The sequence below is a fragment of the Thunnus maccoyii genome, chromosome 20 (assembly GCF_910596095.1).
Source record: "Thunnus maccoyii chromosome 20, fThuMac1.1, whole genome shotgun sequence".
Classification (NCBI taxonomy): domain Eukaryota; kingdom Metazoa; phylum Chordata; class Actinopteri; order Scombriformes; family Scombridae; genus Thunnus; species Thunnus maccoyii.
The window spans coordinates 19,765,716-19,788,283 of NC_056552.1; the positions used below are offsets into that span (position 1 = coordinate 19,765,716).

At 40.8% G+C, this 22,568-nt stretch overlaps 1 protein-coding gene across 8 annotated transcripts in view; it reads right to left on the reverse strand.

Moving 5' to 3' along the window:
* Positions 1-22,568, reverse strand: part of snx29 (sorting nexin 29) — a 149,540-nt gene that overhangs the window by 34,562 nt on the left and 92,410 nt on the right. For all 8 annotated transcript variants that reach the window (XM_042398263.1, XM_042398262.1, XM_042398261.1 and 5 more), the window contains exons 16-18: positions 20,047-20,163; positions 18,616-18,671; positions 17,335-17,416 (exon numbers count right to left, since the gene is read on the reverse strand). In XM_042398263.1, the coding sequence (XP_042254197.1) occupies positions 17,335-17,416; positions 18,616-18,671; positions 20,047-20,163 (255 nt within the window). The remainder of the gene's footprint in view (positions 1-17,334; positions 17,417-18,615; positions 18,672-20,046; positions 20,164-22,568) is intronic.

Below are 22,568 nucleotides of genomic sequence, written 5' to 3' on the forward strand. Positions count from 1 at the left end.
CAGTCATGTCAGAGTCAAAGTGAAGGCCACACTGAGCAATTAATGTAGCAAGTTGAGGGCCAGACGGTTTGTAATTTCTTTCATACATTATTGCTGAAGTGAGCAAAGCAAGGTTTGTTTTATTAAATATTCCATATAGGCTTGCTGAAATACCTTGCCTTTGTTTAGCATGTAAGCATCCCAACATTAGTTAATTAACTACAGCAAAGCCTGTTGGGAACACCATTAATTTTGCAGGTATTCCATCATAAAACAAAGCACTGAATAAATTTTAATTTTGACCTGATGATGACACCAGATGAAAAGTCGGGGGATCACCAAAGTTATTACAAAATTATGAGTGAGACATGAATGTCTGTACCATACTCCATCCAATAGTTTCATCCAAGATATTTCTCTCAAATAACAATTGTGAACCTCATAGTGGCGCTAGAGGAAAGGTCAGGATTACCAGAGTCATTAGGATTCAGCTACTGGGAACCATGACTGTCAGTACAAAATTTTGTCCCAATCAATCTGGTAGACGGTGAGATATTTCACTGCATATGTGGAAACTGGAAACTGCTGGTGGTGCTAAAGGAATTTTGAGTCAGTCCCTTATACTCCCTCTTGCTGCCATGATTACTTACTAGTGCACCAAATGTGCATTAATACAGTGTATTAATTGGTTTTGGTCTTTCCAAGAGGCCACTTCACAGGCCTTAAAGCAGCCTCTCTGTGGGATTTCATAGAATATTATGTATCTTGAGCCAAAGAGAATCAAACTGTCTTCACCATAACTGTACAGGTTACATAACAAAACAAACAAAACATCATACTTCAGAGGCAAAGAGATGGAAAAATGAACAGAAGACAAACTATCCACTGACTGATTCTACATGTTATATAGCTGCATACAAGCACATATGTCTCCTGAGTCTATATACTAACCACTAATGGCTGCATTAGCAAAGATTTGACGATAGAATCAGTCCCATAGTGTCTGTAATTTCTCAGACATCAAATGGCTCCTCACATATGGCAGTATTAGCACAGCGAGCTTAATCCACTTTACACCGTCTCATTGGCATACTTATTTATGGCAACACATTAGCCTCTGCACACAGCTACCAGCTCCCTCCTCCTGACTAATCACAAATAGTCTTTTATTATCTCTGACAAAAATCTTGGTGACATCCAAACTGCAGCATCCGCGAATATTTGAGCACCGGTGCTTTGATATCTCCAATGAAAGCCGTCTTCAAACGAGGGAAAGGCCTCTAATCATGGTTCAGAGGGACCTCATGGAAAAAGGTTGATGGGTTTTGGCTGTTGTTGAAAGCTCGACTGTGATGGACACAGTCCTTTTGTCGGTATTTAAATGGCTTATGAGCATATCTGAGAAAGCATAATAATACGTTTGATGAAAATATGACCTCAATGAGTCAACATAAGAGGAAAAATCCACCTTTGGTTACTGAAGTGTCAGCAATTTATAATATTAGGAAGGTTTTTTTTTCAGTGGTGAAGTGCTTCAATTTACTTTTTTGGTATATTGATGTTTCTCACAAAATTCTCAACTACTATTACTCTTTTTTTTTCAATTTGGCCTCTTGAGAGTAATGTGGGGTCAGAAAGTTGTCTCCACCTTATACAAAGTGGATTTCTCACTCGATGCATAACATTCAAGCAGGAAAAAGAGCAAAGAAGCACTCACTGACTTCAGTCTGAGGAACTGTCTATACTGTTTACGGTTTACTGCTGATATATCAGGTGACAATCACTAATCAAACTCTCTCATCTACCAATAGAAGTATGGTTAGTAGGGCTGTAGTCTGCTGGTCAACTAACAAACTAACAAATTACCTGTGAATTACCGGTGTATTCAAAACACCCCCGTTGTTTTCACCACTTTGAACTCGCCAAACTTAATGGAGACTGCTGGGTCTAACTGTACTGAACGTTTACTGAATCTGTTTCTCCATAATGACACAACGAGAACCCCTGCCAGGCCAAAAAAATATTTTTTGAATGGATCTTCATTCGGAAATCAATAGCATTTGGGAGTCTCTGCGCAGCGCTGTTCTGGTACGTGAGTCCATATGCTAAATATGAAGCTACAGCCAGCAACCGGTTAGCTTAGCTTTACATGCCGCTCTTTCAAAGATAATAAAATCTGCCTACCAGCCCCTCTAAAGATCACTAATTGAAAAGTTATATCTTGTTTGTTTCATTTTTACAAAAAACAAGTATACAACAATAAGTTGTGTTACGTGCTAAACTATTTCTGGGGTGGGTACAGTGGAACCAGGCAACTGCCGGAGACTGAAAACTATAAATCTTCTCATCCAGCTCTCAGCAGGAAAGCGACTAAATAAGCGTGTTGTTGCACAAATTGTCACTTGTCAATTGTCAACTATTCCTTTATGCATATTTTAAGCACTTCTGAAGTCGACTGTCAGCCATATTATTTCAAAAAATAGGACTTTCATCCATCACAAAAATGTATCTCTCATGTAAATGATTGTTGTTTGTTTTCTGTTGTACCTTGGAAGATTAAGGAAGAGCTTTTTTTAGATACTCATTTCAATGAATTCGACCAATTCTTTTAGATCAGTGGTTACATTAAAGACATAATGTTATTGAGTGAGAACAGGATCCTCACTTTTGGAGGAGGCACAACAATAAAAAGTGATAGAAAAGACAGAGGAAATATAATGGTCAACAAAGAGCAAGTGAATTAGTTCCCCCTTTGTGTTTTTATGTGCTATTTTTGGTACATGTCCTTCCAGTGAGTGATCAATCGATGTTAGATGACAGTTATCAAATGACATTAACTATGCCTGGATAGTGACACTATAATAAAAGCTGTTCTCTGTGTTTCCTCAGCCTGCTTAGATGTAAAAGGGCTAGCCTGTGCTTTAATTTATTTATTAAGATCCCCATTAGCTGACACATCAGTGACTTCAAGCAGGTCTCAGGTCTATATACACATCTACAACAATGCATGATTTCTAATTTCATGTGTGAAATGTGGGAAAAAATTCCAGCATCTGTTGGAAACCCACTAAAGCTGTAGAGATCATGCAAACTGCACACATAAAGGGAACCGAACCCACCAAACCAACATCGCTGTGGCCACAGACACAGCACGGCACCTTCCTGAGGAAAAAAGCGCTTGCATACCGTGAAATAACTTCAGAAGCAAAGATCTGAAACATGAAGTCTGTGAACGGATAATTGCAGCTTTTTCTTTGCTTTACATTTAACTGGATCTTTAGCCTGAGGGTATTCCAACACGGAGGTGGAACTAGAAGCATTTGTGAGCCACAGCTGAGAATTGCAGAAAGTGCAGATGATAATGATGTCTCTCTCCCTGCTGTTTCTCTCTGAGAAGACCCTGGTCTGTTGTTCCCAGATCTGACAGGCAGGATAACTGTGGTAAAAACTGTGTGCAAACTAGGCCTCTGCCTATTGGCAATCAGATCGTATATCTGTGAATGAAGGGATGATCGATGGGGGGGGTCTGGTGCACAGGATTTCTCCCGGTGCTCCCAATGGCAGGGTGTGTGCAGCGAGTGTGTGGTCGAGAGAGAGACTATGAAGTTAGCTGTATAGCTGTGAACGTAGCACTGCAATGTGTTTACAGTTATTTGTCAGTGCATAAATACTCCTACTATGCATTTAGAGACGTTTCTGTTGGAGCAGCACGTCCACCCACTGACCCCACTCAGCATGAGTGACGAGTGAATTTTAAATCTTTAATTACAAACTGGTTTGCCGTCTCTTTTCCATGGATCTCACACCCTGCATCTCCATATGCCTGCTCACCAAAACTGCTCTGTCCTCTAAAGGAGTAGTTAACGTTATGGATGGGAGCCTGAATAGAGGAGACATTGCAATTTAAAAAATTTTCTAAATAAAATGTTCACTCTCTTTTGTAAATGTTTATTCACGTAACTTTAACTGTATTGCTTTCATAAATATTAAAGGTTTAATTAGTTCAAAGCTCCCTCAGATGCTGGGCCAGCCTACTTAAGGTGGACTGACCTTTAAGGTGGACTAGCTATTCTCATTTAGTGGCAATCTAAGCCACTCCTAAAGAGATAACAGAGAAAAGGCTGCTGAGTCTCTCCTGAGTTTTGCTCAGCCTCCTCCGATGCTGCTGCTCTTGACATCCTAAAGAATAGATACTGTGTGGAGGGGAGCCAGTGGATGCAGATGAGGAAGAGACAAGAAGGAGGAGGAGGAGGAGGAGGGAGGAGGGATAATGTTGTTGGAAAAGTGAAGAGGAGGAGGAACTAAAGACATTCAAGAGAAGGAGCGACTATAGTTGAACCACTAAGAGAAAAGAAGAAAAATAGATGGATGGGCCAGGAATTGGACACCAACAGACTGCTATGTACACTTTTGAGTAGCTTGAGTCATGGATTTGGTTGTGTTGTAGTTTCTGCAGGGGAATATGAAGCGTTTTTACATGTTGAACCGTACCCTTTTGTTGGCTAACTACTCCCTGTCCACAGATAAAAGCTGAGATATTTATTTTGTCAGATAAAATAAAGGCATTCACCTTAAGTGTGTCCTACACCCTCCGTCTCTGCTCGAGGGAGGTTGCTGGAGGTTTATGAGGTGGAGGTGAGCTCTTAAAAACACAGAGGGGAAAAAGACCTCCTCTTGAATCTGCCTCACCAATTACCTTACCCTTGACTTCTTCTCCTACAGCAAGACATTTAACAGGAAGAGCTCACAGTTTCATGCATGTACTTAACATACCTACTAAAATTACATTCATTATTCTTTATTTAACCATCCACATACTGTCTACTGTGAAAATATTCCTAGAATTGGGAATACTGAATGTGGCAAACACATTAATACATCACATTTGTTTTGAAAAGGGAAGCATCTGGTGTCTCACGGATCCTTCTCATCAGAATGTAATAACAGCAACTAAAAAATAGGTGTTTTTTCACACATTTTACTGACTAACCAAGCCTCCCTGTCAAACATTCTATTTTACTATTTGAACTGAAGAAAATGTCACATCACTCTACAAACATCAGCAAACAAGACTCTCCCTGCCAGCAATCCCTGAGTGCATTTTGTTGCTTTTGAAAGACAGCATTTTGTGGACATAAACATGAGCACTGGTGAGCAGACTGTGTGTACATTTTCAACATAATCAGTATGCAAACAGATGTGTTCTATTAAATATGTACAGTGGAAAGTCAAAATAATGTAGTTGTGGAAAAGGACTTCAACTCAGAGGTAATTTAATGCCACTTACAAACACTGCTATAAAGCTGGGTCATGTTTGATTGAATGCGGAGTTTGCAACATTTCTTTCCTTTAAAAGAGGTCTGGCCAAGCTAGCAGCGTGGCTCTAGGGATGATTTATCAAAGGCAGTCATTCCACCACTATGGTCCATGCTGAAATATCTATTTATTATCGGATGGATTGCTACTAAATTATGTACAGACATTCATGGTCCCCAGAAGCTGAAGCCTCAGAGCCCTTTTTTTGTGGCAGTGCAACAACCAGTGCAAGCAGTGCTCCGACAGTTTGGTATATTCTCCTGGCCTTGGGATCCCTCAGGAAGAGCTGTAAGGTGTTGCTGGGGTGAAGGATGTCTGGGTTTCCTTACTCAGTCTGATGCCACCATGTCCCAGTCCCGGATAAGTAACGGAAAATGGATGGATGGATGGATAGACTTGAAGATGTCCACATAGTCTGAGCACTGAAGACTACAACTTTGCACTAGGGCTCCAACTAACGAGCCCAAGCTACTCTTCAAAATGTCTTCTTGTGTCCAACCATGGTCCAAAACCCAAAGATAATCAATTTATTATCATAAATTAGAAAATATTCACATTTGGGAAGCTGGAACCTGTGAGTGTTTCAAACTTTTGCTCAAAAAAATTGCTTTTAAACCATTATTTGATTCTCAGAATCATTGCAGAATAATTTTCTGCTGATCGACTAATCAATTAATCATTGCAGCTCTTCATTTGACTTTGTCCAAAACTTTGGTTTATGACCTCATACATAAACTAGTGATGTTCCCATCAGCCTCAGCTATACTTTGTGTTTAGTGCAACTTAGCAAATACTAACATGCTAAACTAAAATGGTGTACATGGTAAACATTACTTGCTAACATGTTTACACTTTAAATGTCATCATTGACAACAATATGAGCCAAGATCTTAAGAAGCCAAATTCTGTGAGCAAACATTCTGTGACAAAACTGACCTTTTGTCACAGATAAAACTGCAGTGTCAAAGACAAACAGCAATCACAAGTTGAAACCTCCATGGATGTAACGGACAAATTCATCATAAAGGAAGTTGACAAAATACTGCAGTGCAACCTAATGACCCTAGACCCACAAGTGTTGTCTTGTTGATTTGCAAATTAATATTAATATATAATTTTTGGCAAAATTTACAATGGTGCTTGATGTTATGTTGTCTTGTCCACAAAGAGGAGAAATATTTACGGTCCATATTTAAGGTCAGTGAAAAAGTCCGAATGCAAGTGGTAAGAACACACTCAGATACAGAACGTCAGGACATTAACTGCTCATGGAGTCGCCCTCATTGTAAAATATGACTTTTAAGGCTCAGATGGAAAACAGCTCTTTCTATTTTCCAGGCTTCTCTTTCTCCTCTTCACACAGAACAGCCATCAATACACCGACACTGTAAGCTTTTTATCACTTGAGGACTCAGCACAAGTTCTTTAAGACCTGCGGGTGGTAACCAGATATGAGCGTTCAACGTCTAAGTTGGAGGCTACCTTGGAAAAACTGTGACGCCCCAGTGGGAGGACATGCCGCAGCTCTTATCTCCGTCTTTTATCACGATTGATTCTCTTATTCTGTTCTCTTCATCTCCCACCCCCTTCTCCTGTCAACTCCCTCCCTCCCACTCCTCCTCTCTGTGCGTCCCTCCTCGAACACTTGACTAAAAACTCAGTCACGGTAGGAGACTCGTTCTCTCTTCCCCCTTTCATGTGAATGAATGAGTCACTGACAAGTCCTGAGAATTGGCTTTGAGCGTAGTAAGGAAGCCAGTGAGCAAATGATTGAGAGTAAGGGCGGGGAGTGGAGGATGTAGAGCAAAGCAGAGTTGAATTGAGACAGAAAGAAAGAGGGGAGGTGAAAGCTGAGTGATGAGAAAAATGAAGCATGAGAAGGAGAGGCACACAATTAGAGACACAAACAAAATGGGTGACTAAAAATTGAGAGTAACAAGGTAGAGGGAGCATAGAGAGCAGAGCAGAGAGGGGAGGTTAGGCGGACTGACAAATTACGTTCTATCCCGAGATCTAATCAGATGTCTTGAGGCTAAAGTAGAGATCATCACACTCCCTCCTGACTCCCTTGAGGGCACAACACCGTAACCAGCCAAATCCCGATTTTGCTGCCCTATCCCCAAAGGGAGAGAGGGGCCAAGCTGACTTCCCATCCCACGTCTCACATCACATTTCCAGCTGCTAACGATACATCTTTGAAGTTTTTATTGGAGGGCGGCTTGCTGATGAAGTGCCGCAGCAGGACTTCACCTCAGCTCTGACTGCCGGGCGCCCTTCAAGAGCCCATAAAGCTCAGTGTTGCTTTGCTAAATTTAAGCGGGGTTAAAATCCAGATGATGTAGAGACAAAGATGCTGTTTGATTAAAAGGATCAGAGCACTTACCAGCAAAACGACGCCTTAACTCAATATAGTACAAGTACGATGCATGGTGCCGTAATATGGAAAATTCACTGAACTAATTACCATTATCCTAAATTATAGGCTGTTCAGAGATTCAGAGCTTGCAAATCAAAGCGGTGTGGCTTTACAGTTATATAATATACACAATGAAATCAGTACCTGTACAACGTCATGGATTCCAATAACAAAGCCCTGCAATACCTTTGTGAGAATTATAATGTTTAATTTTTTTTGTAATTGTGTCAGAAATGTGTTGAATCATTCTGTGGTCATCTTAGACACCATCTTTTCTTTTTTGTTTTTTTTTATTAGAGTGCACTATCACACAGTCCAGCACAACAACACCAAAAATCTCAGGCTCATAAATGACTATAGACTTGAATTTGAACCTTTCTGACTGTGTCAATGTAAATTGAATGCTTCAATAGTAGAGCATTGACAACAACAATTTGAGCATGTGACAAATAAAAGCTTTGATGCTTGAGCATCGGAAAGTCAAAATTATCAGCCAACAGTGGCCCCGTGTCACAGATATATCAGTAATGATGTGTATGTTCTCAGATAAATGAGTTATTGACAGAATTTGTTTGTATACTGTACAGATGTTCAAGTGAGTTTTTTTGTTGTTGTTTTTTATAATTATTATTTCAAAGATTTGAATCTCAATGACATTTACTTTTCAAGATTAACTACTAATCTACTGTTAGTGTTATCTTTGATATAAAATGTTTATTTCAAATATAAAATATCTTCACTCTGACATCACTATGTTTGTTTATGTTTTGTGTTTGAGCACAGTAAAAGGATATTTGCTGACACATTGTTATGGCTGCAACTAATTATATTCATTGTTGATTATTTCATAATTTGCAGATTTTTTTTTTTAATTAATTGATTAGTTGTTAAGTCTATGAAATGTCAGAATACAGTGAGAAATGCTCAGAATAATTTCCTAATGCTCAAGGTGATATCATTAAATTGATTTTCTTCCCCTTCTGACAGTTCAATCTTACTACCTTATAAGGAGAAGAGAGGAAAAAATTTACAATTGTGAAGCTAGATCGAGGAAATATGTGTCATCTTTACTCGAAATTGAAACTTGAAACACCATTGTTTTTCTAATGATCAACAAATCTATGAAAAACTAATCTTTTCAGCTGTAAGTGTCATCACATTTTTATTATTGTAAAGTACTGATATGAGTTTCTGCCTCAAAAATCCAGTATTTGTTAGTCACTATTGAAGATCTGGTGTTTACTGCAGGGCTGTTGTATTAGTTTGCTTAAAATTGTACGAGTGTTGCTCTCATAGCAGTAGTAGTTGATAGACTGGCTGTAACATTCAAGTCACAGTACACGTCCATCAACAGCTGTGTATCTTGTTTAAGTGCAATTGAACGAGACATTGAACCTCAACCTTCCCATTGTGAATCGCTCTGGATAAGAGGCACTGACTTAAGTGCCTAAAATGGAAATGTAATGTAAATCATGCTGATGCTGAAGTTGATGTGGTGCCCGTGCTGCAGTGTGCAGCGGTAAAAGCAGCCTCCATGAGGGGTTTAATCTATGACTGATGGATGTAAGACCAAGACAACGATTGTAATTATCATCATCATCATCATTGTAAAACATTTATCATTACCATCATCAACACAATAGTTATCTCCCTCTGTCACCAACCAACCATAATCACCCACATACGCACGCACACACACACACAGATTCTTGTATGTGCATGACAGCGAGCAGACAGAAAAAAAAAACACACCCGAGATCATCAACATTACCCATATTTAAAAACAGAACATCCATCTGTCTTTGAATGTAACACATGCGCTCACACTTACACACATACATGCTCAAAGCTCACATTAATACATATGGATGTATTATCTCATCTGCATAGCTAAGGCGGCCCATCACCATGCAGGGTTAGCCTCTGGCTAATCAGCACGACTCACACCGAGCGGGTCTGGATGTAAAGTTTACCCCCTCGACAGCCACAAGTCTCCAAAGCCAAACCCAATGGCTAATATAGAAATTACAGGTACTAATACATTTCCCACACTGCATTTCTCTGGGGACGGCAGTCCTTTGCAGGCAGCAGGGCACACATCTGAAAGAGTGTCAGCGAGGACGTCTCAATTATTCATTGAGTGGCTGATTTATGTGGTTTCATATGGTGCATATTAAAGGCTTCGGGAGGCATGGGGAAGCCAAAGATGGTTTATGTAACTGCTATTAATTGGGATCTCTCACTCTCTTTCTCCAGCGCAACACAAACAGCTACAGTTAAAGGTACTGTACTGTATTGTATGTATGACAACAAGCATAAAAAGATAATACGAAGGTGCCTTTTAAAAATGCAGCAGACACGAGTGCGCATATGCTTTTTACCTACAGTACAATACATCTTAAATCTAGTGCAGTTCTATAGAGAAAGGAAAAAAGTGAAGGACAGAAAGAGGAAAGAGAAAAGTTATAGTAGACATTATCCAGCCTTATTAGCATAATTAAAACAGTGAGAAGTTTGCAGTGAGTCCCTGACTTCGCGTGGACATTATAGGCTCAGCTTTTTGCTGATCAAAGAGAATTGCTCATTTGGAATATATGCACATACAGTATATCTATTAAATGTATATATGTAAAGCAGCCAGTGAGTTGTGGATCAGGGGTGCTAGTTCAACATTTCTATATACTGTAATGTACACACTGTACACTCCATTCACACTGCATCCCATTTGCACCATGCCACACTGATTTGAACCAAATTGTTTTTTTTCTAGTGAAGAGTCCCTCATTTTCACCTTTGTGGATAAAATAAATCTAAGAAGTGTTCATCTTTGTCTCATCTGGGAAGTGGTGCAAGGTTAAATCCGTGATTCATTGTTGTTGTCAAACTGCTGTGGAGGTGGGAGGGTCTCAATCGTTTTGCCATGGAACTCATCATCAGGAGCAACGCCACTCTCCAAAACCTATCTAATCACCGTGAATGGAAAATGATTGGGAGAAGATTGACAAAAGAGCGGGAGGAGGTCAAAGAAAAAAAAGAGGGGGTAAACTGGGAGAGGGAGAGAGGTGAGGGAAGAAAAGAGGAGAGAAAGGACAGATGGATGAAAAAGAACCAGAGAGAGATAATGAAAGAAACCAGAGAAAAGTGGGAGGCGGAGAGAGGTCGAGAGATGGATGATGATGAGGGGCTAAATCCGTGAAAGGGACAGTAAACACAATGAGTTTGTTGGGCCAAAACTCTTAAATAAAATCCAGCTCCATTGCAAGCTGAAGCATTAAGAGGAAATAGATGAAGCTGACTTATCTGTGATTCTATAATGGTTTTCGGGTTTTTCTACAAGTGATTAAAAGTTGCGGAAAGTGAAACTTTTCCACATGCTTCCCTAACATTAATGGCATGTTAGTGTGTCTGCACTGTATGTGTGTTTGAAGGGGGGTTAAGTAGTGACTAATCAGGCCTTTCAAAGCTCCTTTTTTCCCTCTTCTGGTGTAAACTAACAAGAAGAGGTGTGAAGATGTTTGCCTAAAACTGCAAAGGAAACTGTTTTTATCAGGAATTCACACCACAAGCAACTTGTAAAATTAGTCTCCAAAAGCAAAGTCAGACTGTAAGACTAAGCTGGCAAGTGATCGCAATTATCTCCTCTTTTTTAGCGAGGAAAACTTTATTGCATTTATTGCAAAAAGTATATGCCTCCTACTGCTATGACCCCATAGGTACGACACCTTGAAATCAACGACCTGAAAGCTCCTATAAGACAGCCGCATAGCAGCAGTGAGTTTCTCAGCAGGAGAGCTTCTGACAAGAATAATGTAAAATACCTTGAGCCAAATGGCATTATTCATAGTTGAAGGCTTTTATGTTGTATTGAATACTAACATAAGGTGAGTGACAAGCCCTGACTTTACCTTTGTCACACTCGAAGATGACGAAGATATGTGGGGGAAAAAAACTTTGTTGGAGGGAGAATTTAATGTCTGGAGAAGGCAACACACACCTGTCGCATTGTGTAGCGTCGCGTCAGTTGATGCCAACAACACACACAAAATGCACCAAACAGTCTGCCTACGTCCCTCTAAAGATCCCTTATTAACACCTTATATCTTGTTTGTTTAATCTGTACAAAAAACAAAGTGTACAAATGATAATTCACTGCTTTACAGGGATTATGTGCTGGACTACTTCTTGGCCAGGACCAGTTGCCACAAAGAATGTCAAGAACTAGGAATACTAGGAATACTAAGAATGATTTGTTTTGCAGGTATTTGGTCAGAAACCAAAGTGTTGGACAAATGAAAATTTGAAATGAAAATAGTTAAGGGATCACGAAAGTTACTACAAATAATCCTGAGTGGGACACAAATGTGTGTACCAAATTGTATGGCCATCCTTACAGTTGTTGTAAAGGATTATTTCACTCAAAACCACACATGTAAACCTCATGAGGAAAAGTCAGGGGATCAACAAAGTTAGTGGGCTTCAACATCTGGGGACCACAGATATCAAAAAAAATCATGGAAATCCATCCAATAGTTGTTAAGATATTTCAGTCTGGACCAAAGTTGTCAACTGACCAATAGACCCATTGCCATCCCTAGAGCCAAATACCTCTCCTTTAGTTTGTCACTTTTTATCCGTATTTGAGTTCTAGCTAATGTCCTTATTGCACACACAACTCCACACCACAGACCCTGACAACATGCAGGATGGCCACCACCTCATTCCTTGAGAAAAGAGAAGAGTTCCTAATCAGCTTCTGACCGATGCTCTTTTCACAACACAATACCAGCCTGAAATACACAGGTAATGAAAACACAGACACTCCTGCGCACACCAAATGACTCCTCGTGTTCGTTGATGGCGTGCAAACGCTGCTTCGTTCCCTCCTCTCATAATAGCCTATATTGTTGGTATTGGGTGGGAGGGAGACACTGATTTTCCGCGACTGGTATAATTCTCTCATTATGAGTTCAGACGGCAAAAAGAGTCACAGGGAGGGATGGAGCAACGGAGGGATGAGGGCCCAGAGGCACAGCGTGCCACAAAGAGCAAAACTCGGCTGATAATGGAGCAAATCTATCAGTCTCCCGCTCTCCATCTCCATCTGTCTCCCGTCATCCATCCACAAGCCTTACTGAGCTTTAGATGGAAGTCATTTCAGAAAGCTTGGAGAGAAAAGTGACTCTGAAAAAAAAAATGCAAAGAGGGAAAATGGAGTACAAGCAGTTATACCCTCGCCATAATGCCATGCAATCTGGTTGAGGGAGGGAGATGGATAGGGCGACTGAAAGAGAAGAGAAGAAGAGAAGAGAGGAAGAAGCAGACATTTAGGGACACACAACATGAGAGGGGGTGTTTCCTCCTCTCTGGGCGGGCTTAGCGGCAGCACAGGGCTGTTAGTGTGCTTATTTTCAACCACAAGGTTGCTGTGACCTAACTTAGGCATCGGCTTCTAAAATCCCATTCACTCTCCAAGCCTCCAAAAACCCTCTCTAGCTTCGGCTATGGCTCATTTCTCTCATCATTGGTTCAATTTTGCAAGCATATGTGTGTGCAAGAATGTGAAAAAGACTGAGAAAAAAAAGCCCATGCACCCGCTTGAGGGTATTTTATAGAGACCCCTGCCTTCTCCCCATGATACTCTCTGGTCTTTCAGGCTGTTGGCTCGGTGTTCAATCACCACAACCACCTCACCTTAACAACAATGACTCCAGTAACCTTGGCTATCCATTAGCCTGTCTAAGAACAAAAGCTGTTTCCATAGGGAGCCATTAGACGAATATAGCTCTGGGAAGGGAAGTATCCAATACACCAGATGGGCTGCGCTTTATACCAGTTCCAGGGCTGGACAGCGGTCTCACAGAGACCGTTATTGAGAAGGAGAAATTAAACTCAATCAGTGCAACACATGAAAATGCTCAGGTTTGATGTTGGAGTCAATCCATGATTCTAATAACTGCAGGTGGGCACTGAGGATTGCCCAAAGCAATCATGATATCTACATACTCCAAATTGTTTCACATACTTTTAGACTCTATTATCATGTATAAAAAAATATCTACCAATCACTGAGAAGAAATTGAGTTCTTTTATGTGTTGATAGGAAATGGGCACACTCATATTAGGGTTATACAGGGTTGGTGCAACACCAGCCTGTAACAAATTCTCTGAATCTGTGCTTTTATGACAGCACCATCATGATGCACCCACCTGTAAGTACTACTGAATAAATAAGCTGCCAAATTGCAGGGAACAAGTCACTTTCCCCACACTGTGCTGCGATTTCAATGTGAGCCGCTTTCCACAGAGCTTTTTACTGCCACCAATGCAGAAAATGCTAATTCTAAATAATTTTCATCACATTTGGTGAGAAATTATCAGATTTATTTGCCACTGTGTCCACAAAGGAGGAACACTGACCCACAAATCTGTGCGAGTGGGTCCAAGGCTGTTGAGTGATGGGAACATGAGAAATTACAACAATGAATCTCATTTGCCATCGTCATGCCTCTGTCCTGTCACAAGGACGGAGATAATTTCACACAAAAAGGTGTCAGACAGCTCTCAGCACCAGCCCTGAGTTGTGAATTTACATCTATTATGTATAAGTTGAGCCGGGCTGAGCTCGGGAGTCAGCCAGTCCTGACTATCAGCTAGAGCTGAGAATGTGTCACCTGTCTCTTCCGTCCCATATGGTTTCCCCTGACTAACGTTACAGCTGTACCTCCTGGCTACAGAGTAGATAAAAGCACAGCGCGTGTGTGTGTGTGTGTGTGAGTGTGTGTGTGTGTTTCTGTCTGACAAGTGTTTCTGTACAGCGTGAAGAAGTGTGTCTACTACTACTGTACTACTACTACTGTACCTGTGCTTGCATGTGTTTCCCATGTGTATCTGTATATGTGCACATTAATGTGTGTGTCTACATGAACCTGCATTTTTATCATTTTCTGTAAATACCTGTGAGAAGTTATGTGTCTTAGTATTTTCTTATATCTGTGTGTGTGTGTGTATTCTATCCACTGTGCATTATATCTGTGTCTGCACTACAATCCATGTGTGTCAGTGCAACAATCTGTGTGTGTGTGTGTGTGTGTGTGTTTCTGTCTCAAAGGGGGGAAACCGGGGGACAGCTGCAGTGTGAGAGCCGAGGTGTAACACCTTTTTAATGTGACAGACACTGTAAAACAGTCACCGAGGGAATGAGCCACCGTTGTCTACTTTGCTCGATAACGTGACAGGTACAAGAGGCAGCAGCAGTTTGGTTTGTTAGGCCGCTCTCGAGTCCAGTTCCCAACACACCTAACTTAGATAAGTACCTGGCACAGAGCTCAGGAACCAGTATTTTAGTTAAGTCAAGTTGTGTGAAACTCATTGGTGTAAATGTCAGAAGTTGTGATAAGTCGTGATTACAAACTCGGACGTGAAGCGCAGTCCCCATTTTGGGATTAATTAGGTCTAAAAAAGCTTTGGCCTTTGAGTTACCAACAGACACATTTATGTTGTAACAGGAAGCAACAAAAGAAGTGGCTGTCATGTTAAAGCTGTTCCTCTGTGATGGAAAAGATCAGTGAGAAAGAGGCTTTAACTAAACTTTCTTTTATTTATCATTTTCTTTTCTTGGCACACTGACATGACATTATGTTCTAGACCAGTGGTTCCCAACCTGGGAGTCAGGACCCCCTAAATGGGACAAATCTGTGGGGTTGCTAGATGATTAAGAGGACAGAAAAGAAGAAAAAATGTATTTCTGCTGCACCAAATTATAATCTTCACCTTTTTTTCTGCACAGTACTAGGTCATTTTAGGTAAGAAGAGAGAAAAGGTCACTCTTTGGTTGAACTGATCACAATTGGTAAATAACTGCAAACTGTGACTAGAGGTTGCAAGAAGGCTGTTTTTTAAGGGGTCCAAAACCAAAAACATTGGGAACATACATATTAGACAATCCTTTTCTAGGCATAATGGTCCCCTGCTAACTTTTTCTAATTTTTACTACTTTACTTTAATATTGACATGACAGGCTTACATTTTGAACCAGTCTAAGACTAAGAGCCTACAGCCACACTAGTGCTTCTGTGAGGGTGTACAAAGCACAGCACAGCAATGCTTTGACCTAAATGCTAACGTCAGCATGCTTACTTGCTTACAACAAAAATGCCAACATTGTTTAGCAAGTATAATGTTTAACATGGCCATCATCTTAGCTTACTGTGTTAGCATGCTAATATTTGTGTATTAGCTACAGATGAGGTATTAAAAAAATGAAAGCCTTTGAAATGATGATGGTGCCAGTGGAGAAGTCAGATCGCCAACGTCTCTACCAAATTTAATGGTAATTCATCAAATATTTGTTGTATATTTCACTTAAAACCACAAATGACAGACTAACCAACATAGCCATCCATAGAATTGCACAACTAGCATGGCTAAAAATGACAAATAGCAAAACCATATACAAAAACACACACTAAAAACAAGTTTGTTATGGGGCTTTTTTCCTCCATCTTTATTCAAGAGCGTGGTCTTTCAATTTGAGAGCATGATTTATTGATTTCACATCCAGATTTTGTAATTCTTTCCCTCAAACCCTGCCCTCATACTCAAATAGCCCCAGCTTGTGCTTAGATTTGCTCTGCTTCTGCTCAAACTGTATGCTTTCACTTAGATATAGTGTTGCTTGCATAGATTTCCTGCTCCAGCTTCAGCCCTTCTCCTCACATTCAGACTGCTTCTGTGCGCTCATGAAACATCTGCTGTCAGAACCAGTGGAGTCGTCCCCTGCTGGCCATTAGAGAGATTGCAGATTTAAGGCACTTACACATTGGCTTCACTATTCAGTACCTGAGCTACACAGATGAGATGAACCCAGTTAAAGAGTAACCGCCCGTACGCGACACTCTAAGAAGTAAAATGAACATGCCCACAAGGAGGCAGGGATCATTTCATTGGTCAACACTACACCTGTCATTCTATTGGTCGGGGGATTTTCACAGGGTTTTTGCACAAACAATCCAGGAGAAGAGCAGACATTTCACAAGTGCACAGAAGCAGCCTGAGTGTTTAGGAGAAGGGCTGAAGCTGGAGCAGGAAATCTGTGCAAGCAACAACATATTTGAGTGCAAGCATACAGTTTGAGTAGAAGCAGAGCAAATCTAAGCACAAGCTGGGGCTATTTAAGTGTGAGGGCAGGGTTTGAGGGAAAGAATTACAAAATCTGAACGTGAAATCAATAAATCACGCTCTCAAATATAAAAGACCACGCTCTTGAATAAAGATGGGAAAAAAGCCCCATAGTTTGTCACTGCCTATCCCAATCTAAGGCTAAATGTTCTGTTTAACCTCATGAGCACAGTTGAAGGGGAAAAAAAAGCCCTGAGAGCAACGATGCTAATGAATGCTGCTGCTGATGAGGTATGAATACAAACTTTGGTAAATGTAGGATTATATCAGGGCTTGCTCATTTGTTCCCTCACTCCTTGGCTTAATGAACTTGTAACCCTGTCCCTCTTTTGTTTTGTTTTGTTTACATGTGTACCTCAGTAAAAACAGAATGATGAGAGGACTCTACTTGCTAGTATTGCCCAGTAAAGAGAATCCACTGCTCGAACAGACATGTCAAGGTTTACCTGATAGACGTGGTAGGCGTTGGCAGCTCTGCCCTGCAGGAACACAGAGGGGATCCACACGTTGATGAGAGCGCGATGAGCCCTGAGTGACACAAACAACAACCATCCTCACTGCCGTCGCCATTATCATCATCATCATCATTATCATTATCACTGGCAGCAGCAACATCAACAGTGTGTCGGCACTACGCTTGGAGAGCTACAGCAAATTACAGCTCACTCTGGTAAAACACCTCCAAATCTAATTTGGTCATGAACTGAGAGCGGAACGAATGAATGAATATATGAAATCAAACAGTGTTTAAGCTTTGCTCACTTAGTAAATTGGAGAGAAAGAATAACTTATACTGAGAGAGCAGATTTTATTAGGATATACGGACTGATTAAGCCAGAGTGTGATGTTAGCTCTTACAAGATACAAAAGAAGAGAGAATCCGAAGGTAAGAGTGAGAACAGATAAAAAGAATGGAGCAAGAAAAAGACAGTAGAGGATGTTTATATGCAACTAATTTGTTTCACCACATACACTTAGACAAAAAAGCATAATTGCCTTGATTATATTCAGTGACAACATTTGTTCGAGTGAAGGGAGTGCAGTAATATGGCATGTTACATTAACACAAATTGTATTATTATTAATATTATGTCTGCATGTGAAATATTCATATCTGTGCAGCAGGTTAGCTTTGCTTAGCACAAAGACTGAGTCATTTTTTTTACACTTCTGTTTTTTTGTATGGATTAAACAAACAAGATAAAAACATGTTAATTAGTGATCTTGAGAGGTGCTGGTGGGTGGATTTTGTTACCTTTTAACAGAGAGACAGTCTAGCTGTTTTCTCTTGTTTCCAGTATTTGTGCTTTGCTATGCTAACCACCTGCTGGCAGTAGCTTTATATTTACCATTGCTACAGCTAACCTGCTGCATAAGTTTAAATATTTACTGTACAGACATGACAGTGGTGTCAATCTCCTCATCTAACTCCTGTATTAACATATTTCCAAAAATGTCAAACTTTCCTTTAACCAAGTGCTACAAGTGCCTATACATACTGAAAAATATTGTAATACAAGAGCTGACATTTTAGGGAAAACAAAAGTAATGTATTCATTAAAAATGTTTCCTCATTAGATTGATAAAATTGATAAAAATATAATTCAAAATGTGATTTATTGGCCTTTCGAAACATATTTGCTTCTGCAAATTAATTGTCTATAAACATAATTTCTTGGAGATCAGGGGGAACAAGTGTAAGTGAGAAGATAAAGAAAAATTCTTACGTCTCAAAATCTGAGAGGCTGGGGTCATCTGAAGTCTGGCTTAAATCACCTGGAACCTGGAAAAAAGAGAGATCGATAGTACAGTGAGAGATTCATTACACATACATTACAAACTCATATATAAATATAGCATACACACACACACACACGCATACACACAGATCACCTAGTAGAAAGTGCTGCAGTATACTGTTTATTCAGCTGGAATACACATCTGGAATTCCTCTACAGGCACATATGTGTTGTGTGCGACACTGTTAGTGTCCTCCGCTGCTGTCGGATAACAGTGGTTATCCAGATGTGACACCCTCGATGCTATTGTATCTGTTTGTTGATGTGTGTGTGAGTTCATCAAGCCTATGATTTGTTTCACTCCTTCCATGCTTCCAGGTCCCTTGAGGGACAACATGACCAGGTCCAGATGTTGGTCATCTGGATGTGTGTGTGTGCATGTGTGTGTCATCCAGAGCTGGCCTTTCATCTTCTCAGCTCTTCCTGACAAACTATCTAAACCTGGGCTAAAACACTGTCACCACAGGGTCTCCTGCCTCCAGGCTATAATCAAATGCTCCAAGAGTGACACTCACACTCTCTCACACACACACACACACAGACACACAAACACATGCACCATGAAAGTAACTGAAGTGTGAGAAGTGGAGAGAGAGACACAGAGGTATAGAGGTGGAGAGAAAGTGACCAGGGTTTGGTCATCTGCAGCAGCTCGTGGGGGCTGGAAGCATGTAGCAATCAGGAGCCAAAGATGGACACACACACACACAGAGTGAGCGGTCCAGCAGAGCAGGGCTGAAGCTGAGGATAAGAGGTCCTATCGTCCGCCCGGGGCTCCCATCACTGCCGCTGCATTAACTCACACCATGGATGGTGTGTGTGTGTGTGTTTGTGTCCAGACTGCTTCGAGCTCCCCTGAGCATGACCAGATGTTGGCATTCTGTGTCTGTTTGTCATTATTGTACAAGACAACTTTGAAAGTATGAGGCAAAAGTAGTTTGTTTGAATAGCCCTTTAACAGAAGAAGTGGGTAGTTAGCATAGCACTGATAGCTACAATTGATCAACAGACATCAAAAGAGAGAAGAGTAAAATTTCATCACCAGAGAAGTAGATATATTAAGTACTAAACAAAGTGTTTGATTGATATCTCTGGGAAATGCAGTGCAGAAGTGCTGACCAAAAATGAGAATACAGGAAAGTGCAGTTAACTGTTATTGGCAGCTACTGACCGTAGAGGAATATCTGCCAAAACAAACAGGGGAAGTGGAAATAAAAAGTCAAACAAAATCACTAGAGGGAGAGGCAAGAAAATAGCAGGGTGAGAGAGAGAGTGGGGGGGGGGGCAAGAGGAAACCTGCAGAGAAATTAGATGAGGGGAAACATCAGTTTGTGTGTGTGTGTGTGTCCAGTTACTCACCGGTCCTCTCAGGTCAATGAGTTCCTGTCTCATCTGGACAATGAGGTGGTCTTTGGCCATGAGGGAGCGATACAGACGCTCATTAAACTCTATCAACTCACCGTGCATCTCGGCCACCTGCAGCGCACGCACGCACATACACACACACGCACACACGCACACACAGACACACACACAAAGAGAAACAAAACACACAAAAAGGTATCGAAATCAATCATGCTGTAGAGCATCCCACAATTATGTCAAAAAACTGCACCATAGAAAACCATGTAAACAAGTTATATATATAGTGTGAGTCCATTCAAAAATTCAATTCTCAGTTTCCATTTAACACACAAAAGGCAGGAATGCTCCAGGTGAGATGTAATGAATGTTGACAGCAGGACAGATTCTGTGAAACAGTGAAACCCCTGACAGAGATGAGAGGGATGGAGGGAGAGAGGGGTGAGCGAGCGAGAGAGAGAGAGAGAGAGAGAGAGAGAGAGAGAGAGAGAGAGAGAGTGAGGGGGTGAAACTAGTTCATGTCCTAAACAGTCAGACTCCTGCCAGCCTGCTAATCAATTGTCTTCAGCTATAACTAACCTTGACATGGTGTTATTCACATCTGTGTGTATGTGCTCATTCAAATATGGCCAAGCTATTCTGTGTGTGTGTGTATGTGTGTGTATGTGTTCCCTGGCCTGTCTGCCTAACCGGGCTGGACAGTGTGGACAGGTCTCTGTCAGGAGACTGACAGCTGTGACACACACTGTGCTGTATGGAGGACACCTGCTATCACAGCCCGCTTCGGCAGAGCGCCGTCGCTGGCTGATAGGTGAGCCGAGCCGCTGCGCCTCTGTTGCTCCAACACCAACCTTTATACATTAACTTATTCACATCCCATTTAGAAGCCCACACATGCCCATAAAGGAGGAGGAGAGGCCTCTTATGTAACAACAATGATGATGATCATAATGAACTCGATTTATAAAACCCAGAGTTAAATGTCAAAGTGCAGTTCTGTTTTGACACCATCTAAAATGTAATATTACAACAATATCACATTGAAAAATTGTTCATGACCAGAACAGAACTGGCACTATACAGTAGTATATTTCAGACACAGACAATATTGAGAGCAGCAGAGCTTTAATATGAATAACTCGAACAAAAATCATACATATTCAACTCTGTTAAGAGACAGTTTTTGCTCCGGTGTGAGTATGCAAAACTTGGTTAATCTATGTGAATCTAAAGATCCCCTCCAGACGTGTTGTAAGATGTAGATAAAATATTCTACTTTGAATAATAATCTGTGTCTAATATGTTTTTTTCTCACAAGAAACATCAATTATCTTGTTAAAATCCTTCAAATGACATCTTCTCCTTCTCCCTCATACAAAAAAAAATCCAGAATCTGTGAATATGTAAATATTTTTCATTTGAAAAGTTTAACTGCTGGACACAAGATGTCTCCTACTTCACTGTAAAGTCCATTCTCAGTGTGTGTGCACTGGAGGATTCAAGGTTCCACATCACAGTCGTGTAAGTTGCATACTGGACAACGATTGGCCCCTAACTAGGTGTGATGTCAGAAATCACGCTCATAGGGACACACCTTAGACGTCGATTTCTGGTGAGCACAGAGAAACTTTCCACTTTCAGCAGATGAATGTGAAAACAGCCTTCTAGTGTCAAACACTGCACATACAGTAGGGTCCAAAAGTCTGAGACCACTTTCCCCGTTCACTTGAATAGGAAACACACACATACTTTGTGTTATCTCTTGAAAAATAAAGGTTAAATAAAGAATCTATGTGCTGCGTATCAATAATTGATGATACTAGTTGTTGTGACTTATGCTAACATGATGGCTGACCATCTATTTAATTCTTACTGTCAACTGTCTGCATGAAAACAAGCAGCCTGCAGTTCACTGAACCTGAGACTGCTGGTCGCCGAGCACCAACTCTAGCGCAGGGATTTTGAAGTTTGCTGGGAATCCATCCTTCTTGGCTCTGTGAGAAAAACAGCTCTATATTTTTTTTCCTCCTGGCTCCAGTTTATTCACCCAGTTGAGGCGGACTTCAGTCACAGTCTGGAGCCAGACTGCAGCTTTGTCCATCAATCCTTAACCGTTATGACCCAGACACACACTGATGCCCTCTAGAGGTGATGCAGCAGTTGAATTTCAGAGTTTTGTTTTTTTTTTCTTCTTTGGTGGGTGTTTCAAAATTGTATAAAATTCAGTACTGAGTCTTCTGCAATGGTATCAAAGTAGTTTCAAACCTTCAGTTGCCATGACAACCGGATTTCAAAAACACAGAAACAGTCTGCTCCAAAGGTGGGGACTACACGTGTGCCTCAGGGCCAAATAATATCAAATACGTCTCTTCTTGAGACAGAATCGCCAGCTAACAAAGCAGCACAGCTAACAAAAACACCAAGGAACCCTCTCCCTTCATGGACTGGTCATGTTAACTGGGCATAGCATAGCATAATATGCTTAAATGTACATGTACTGATTTGGTTTACAGTTATTC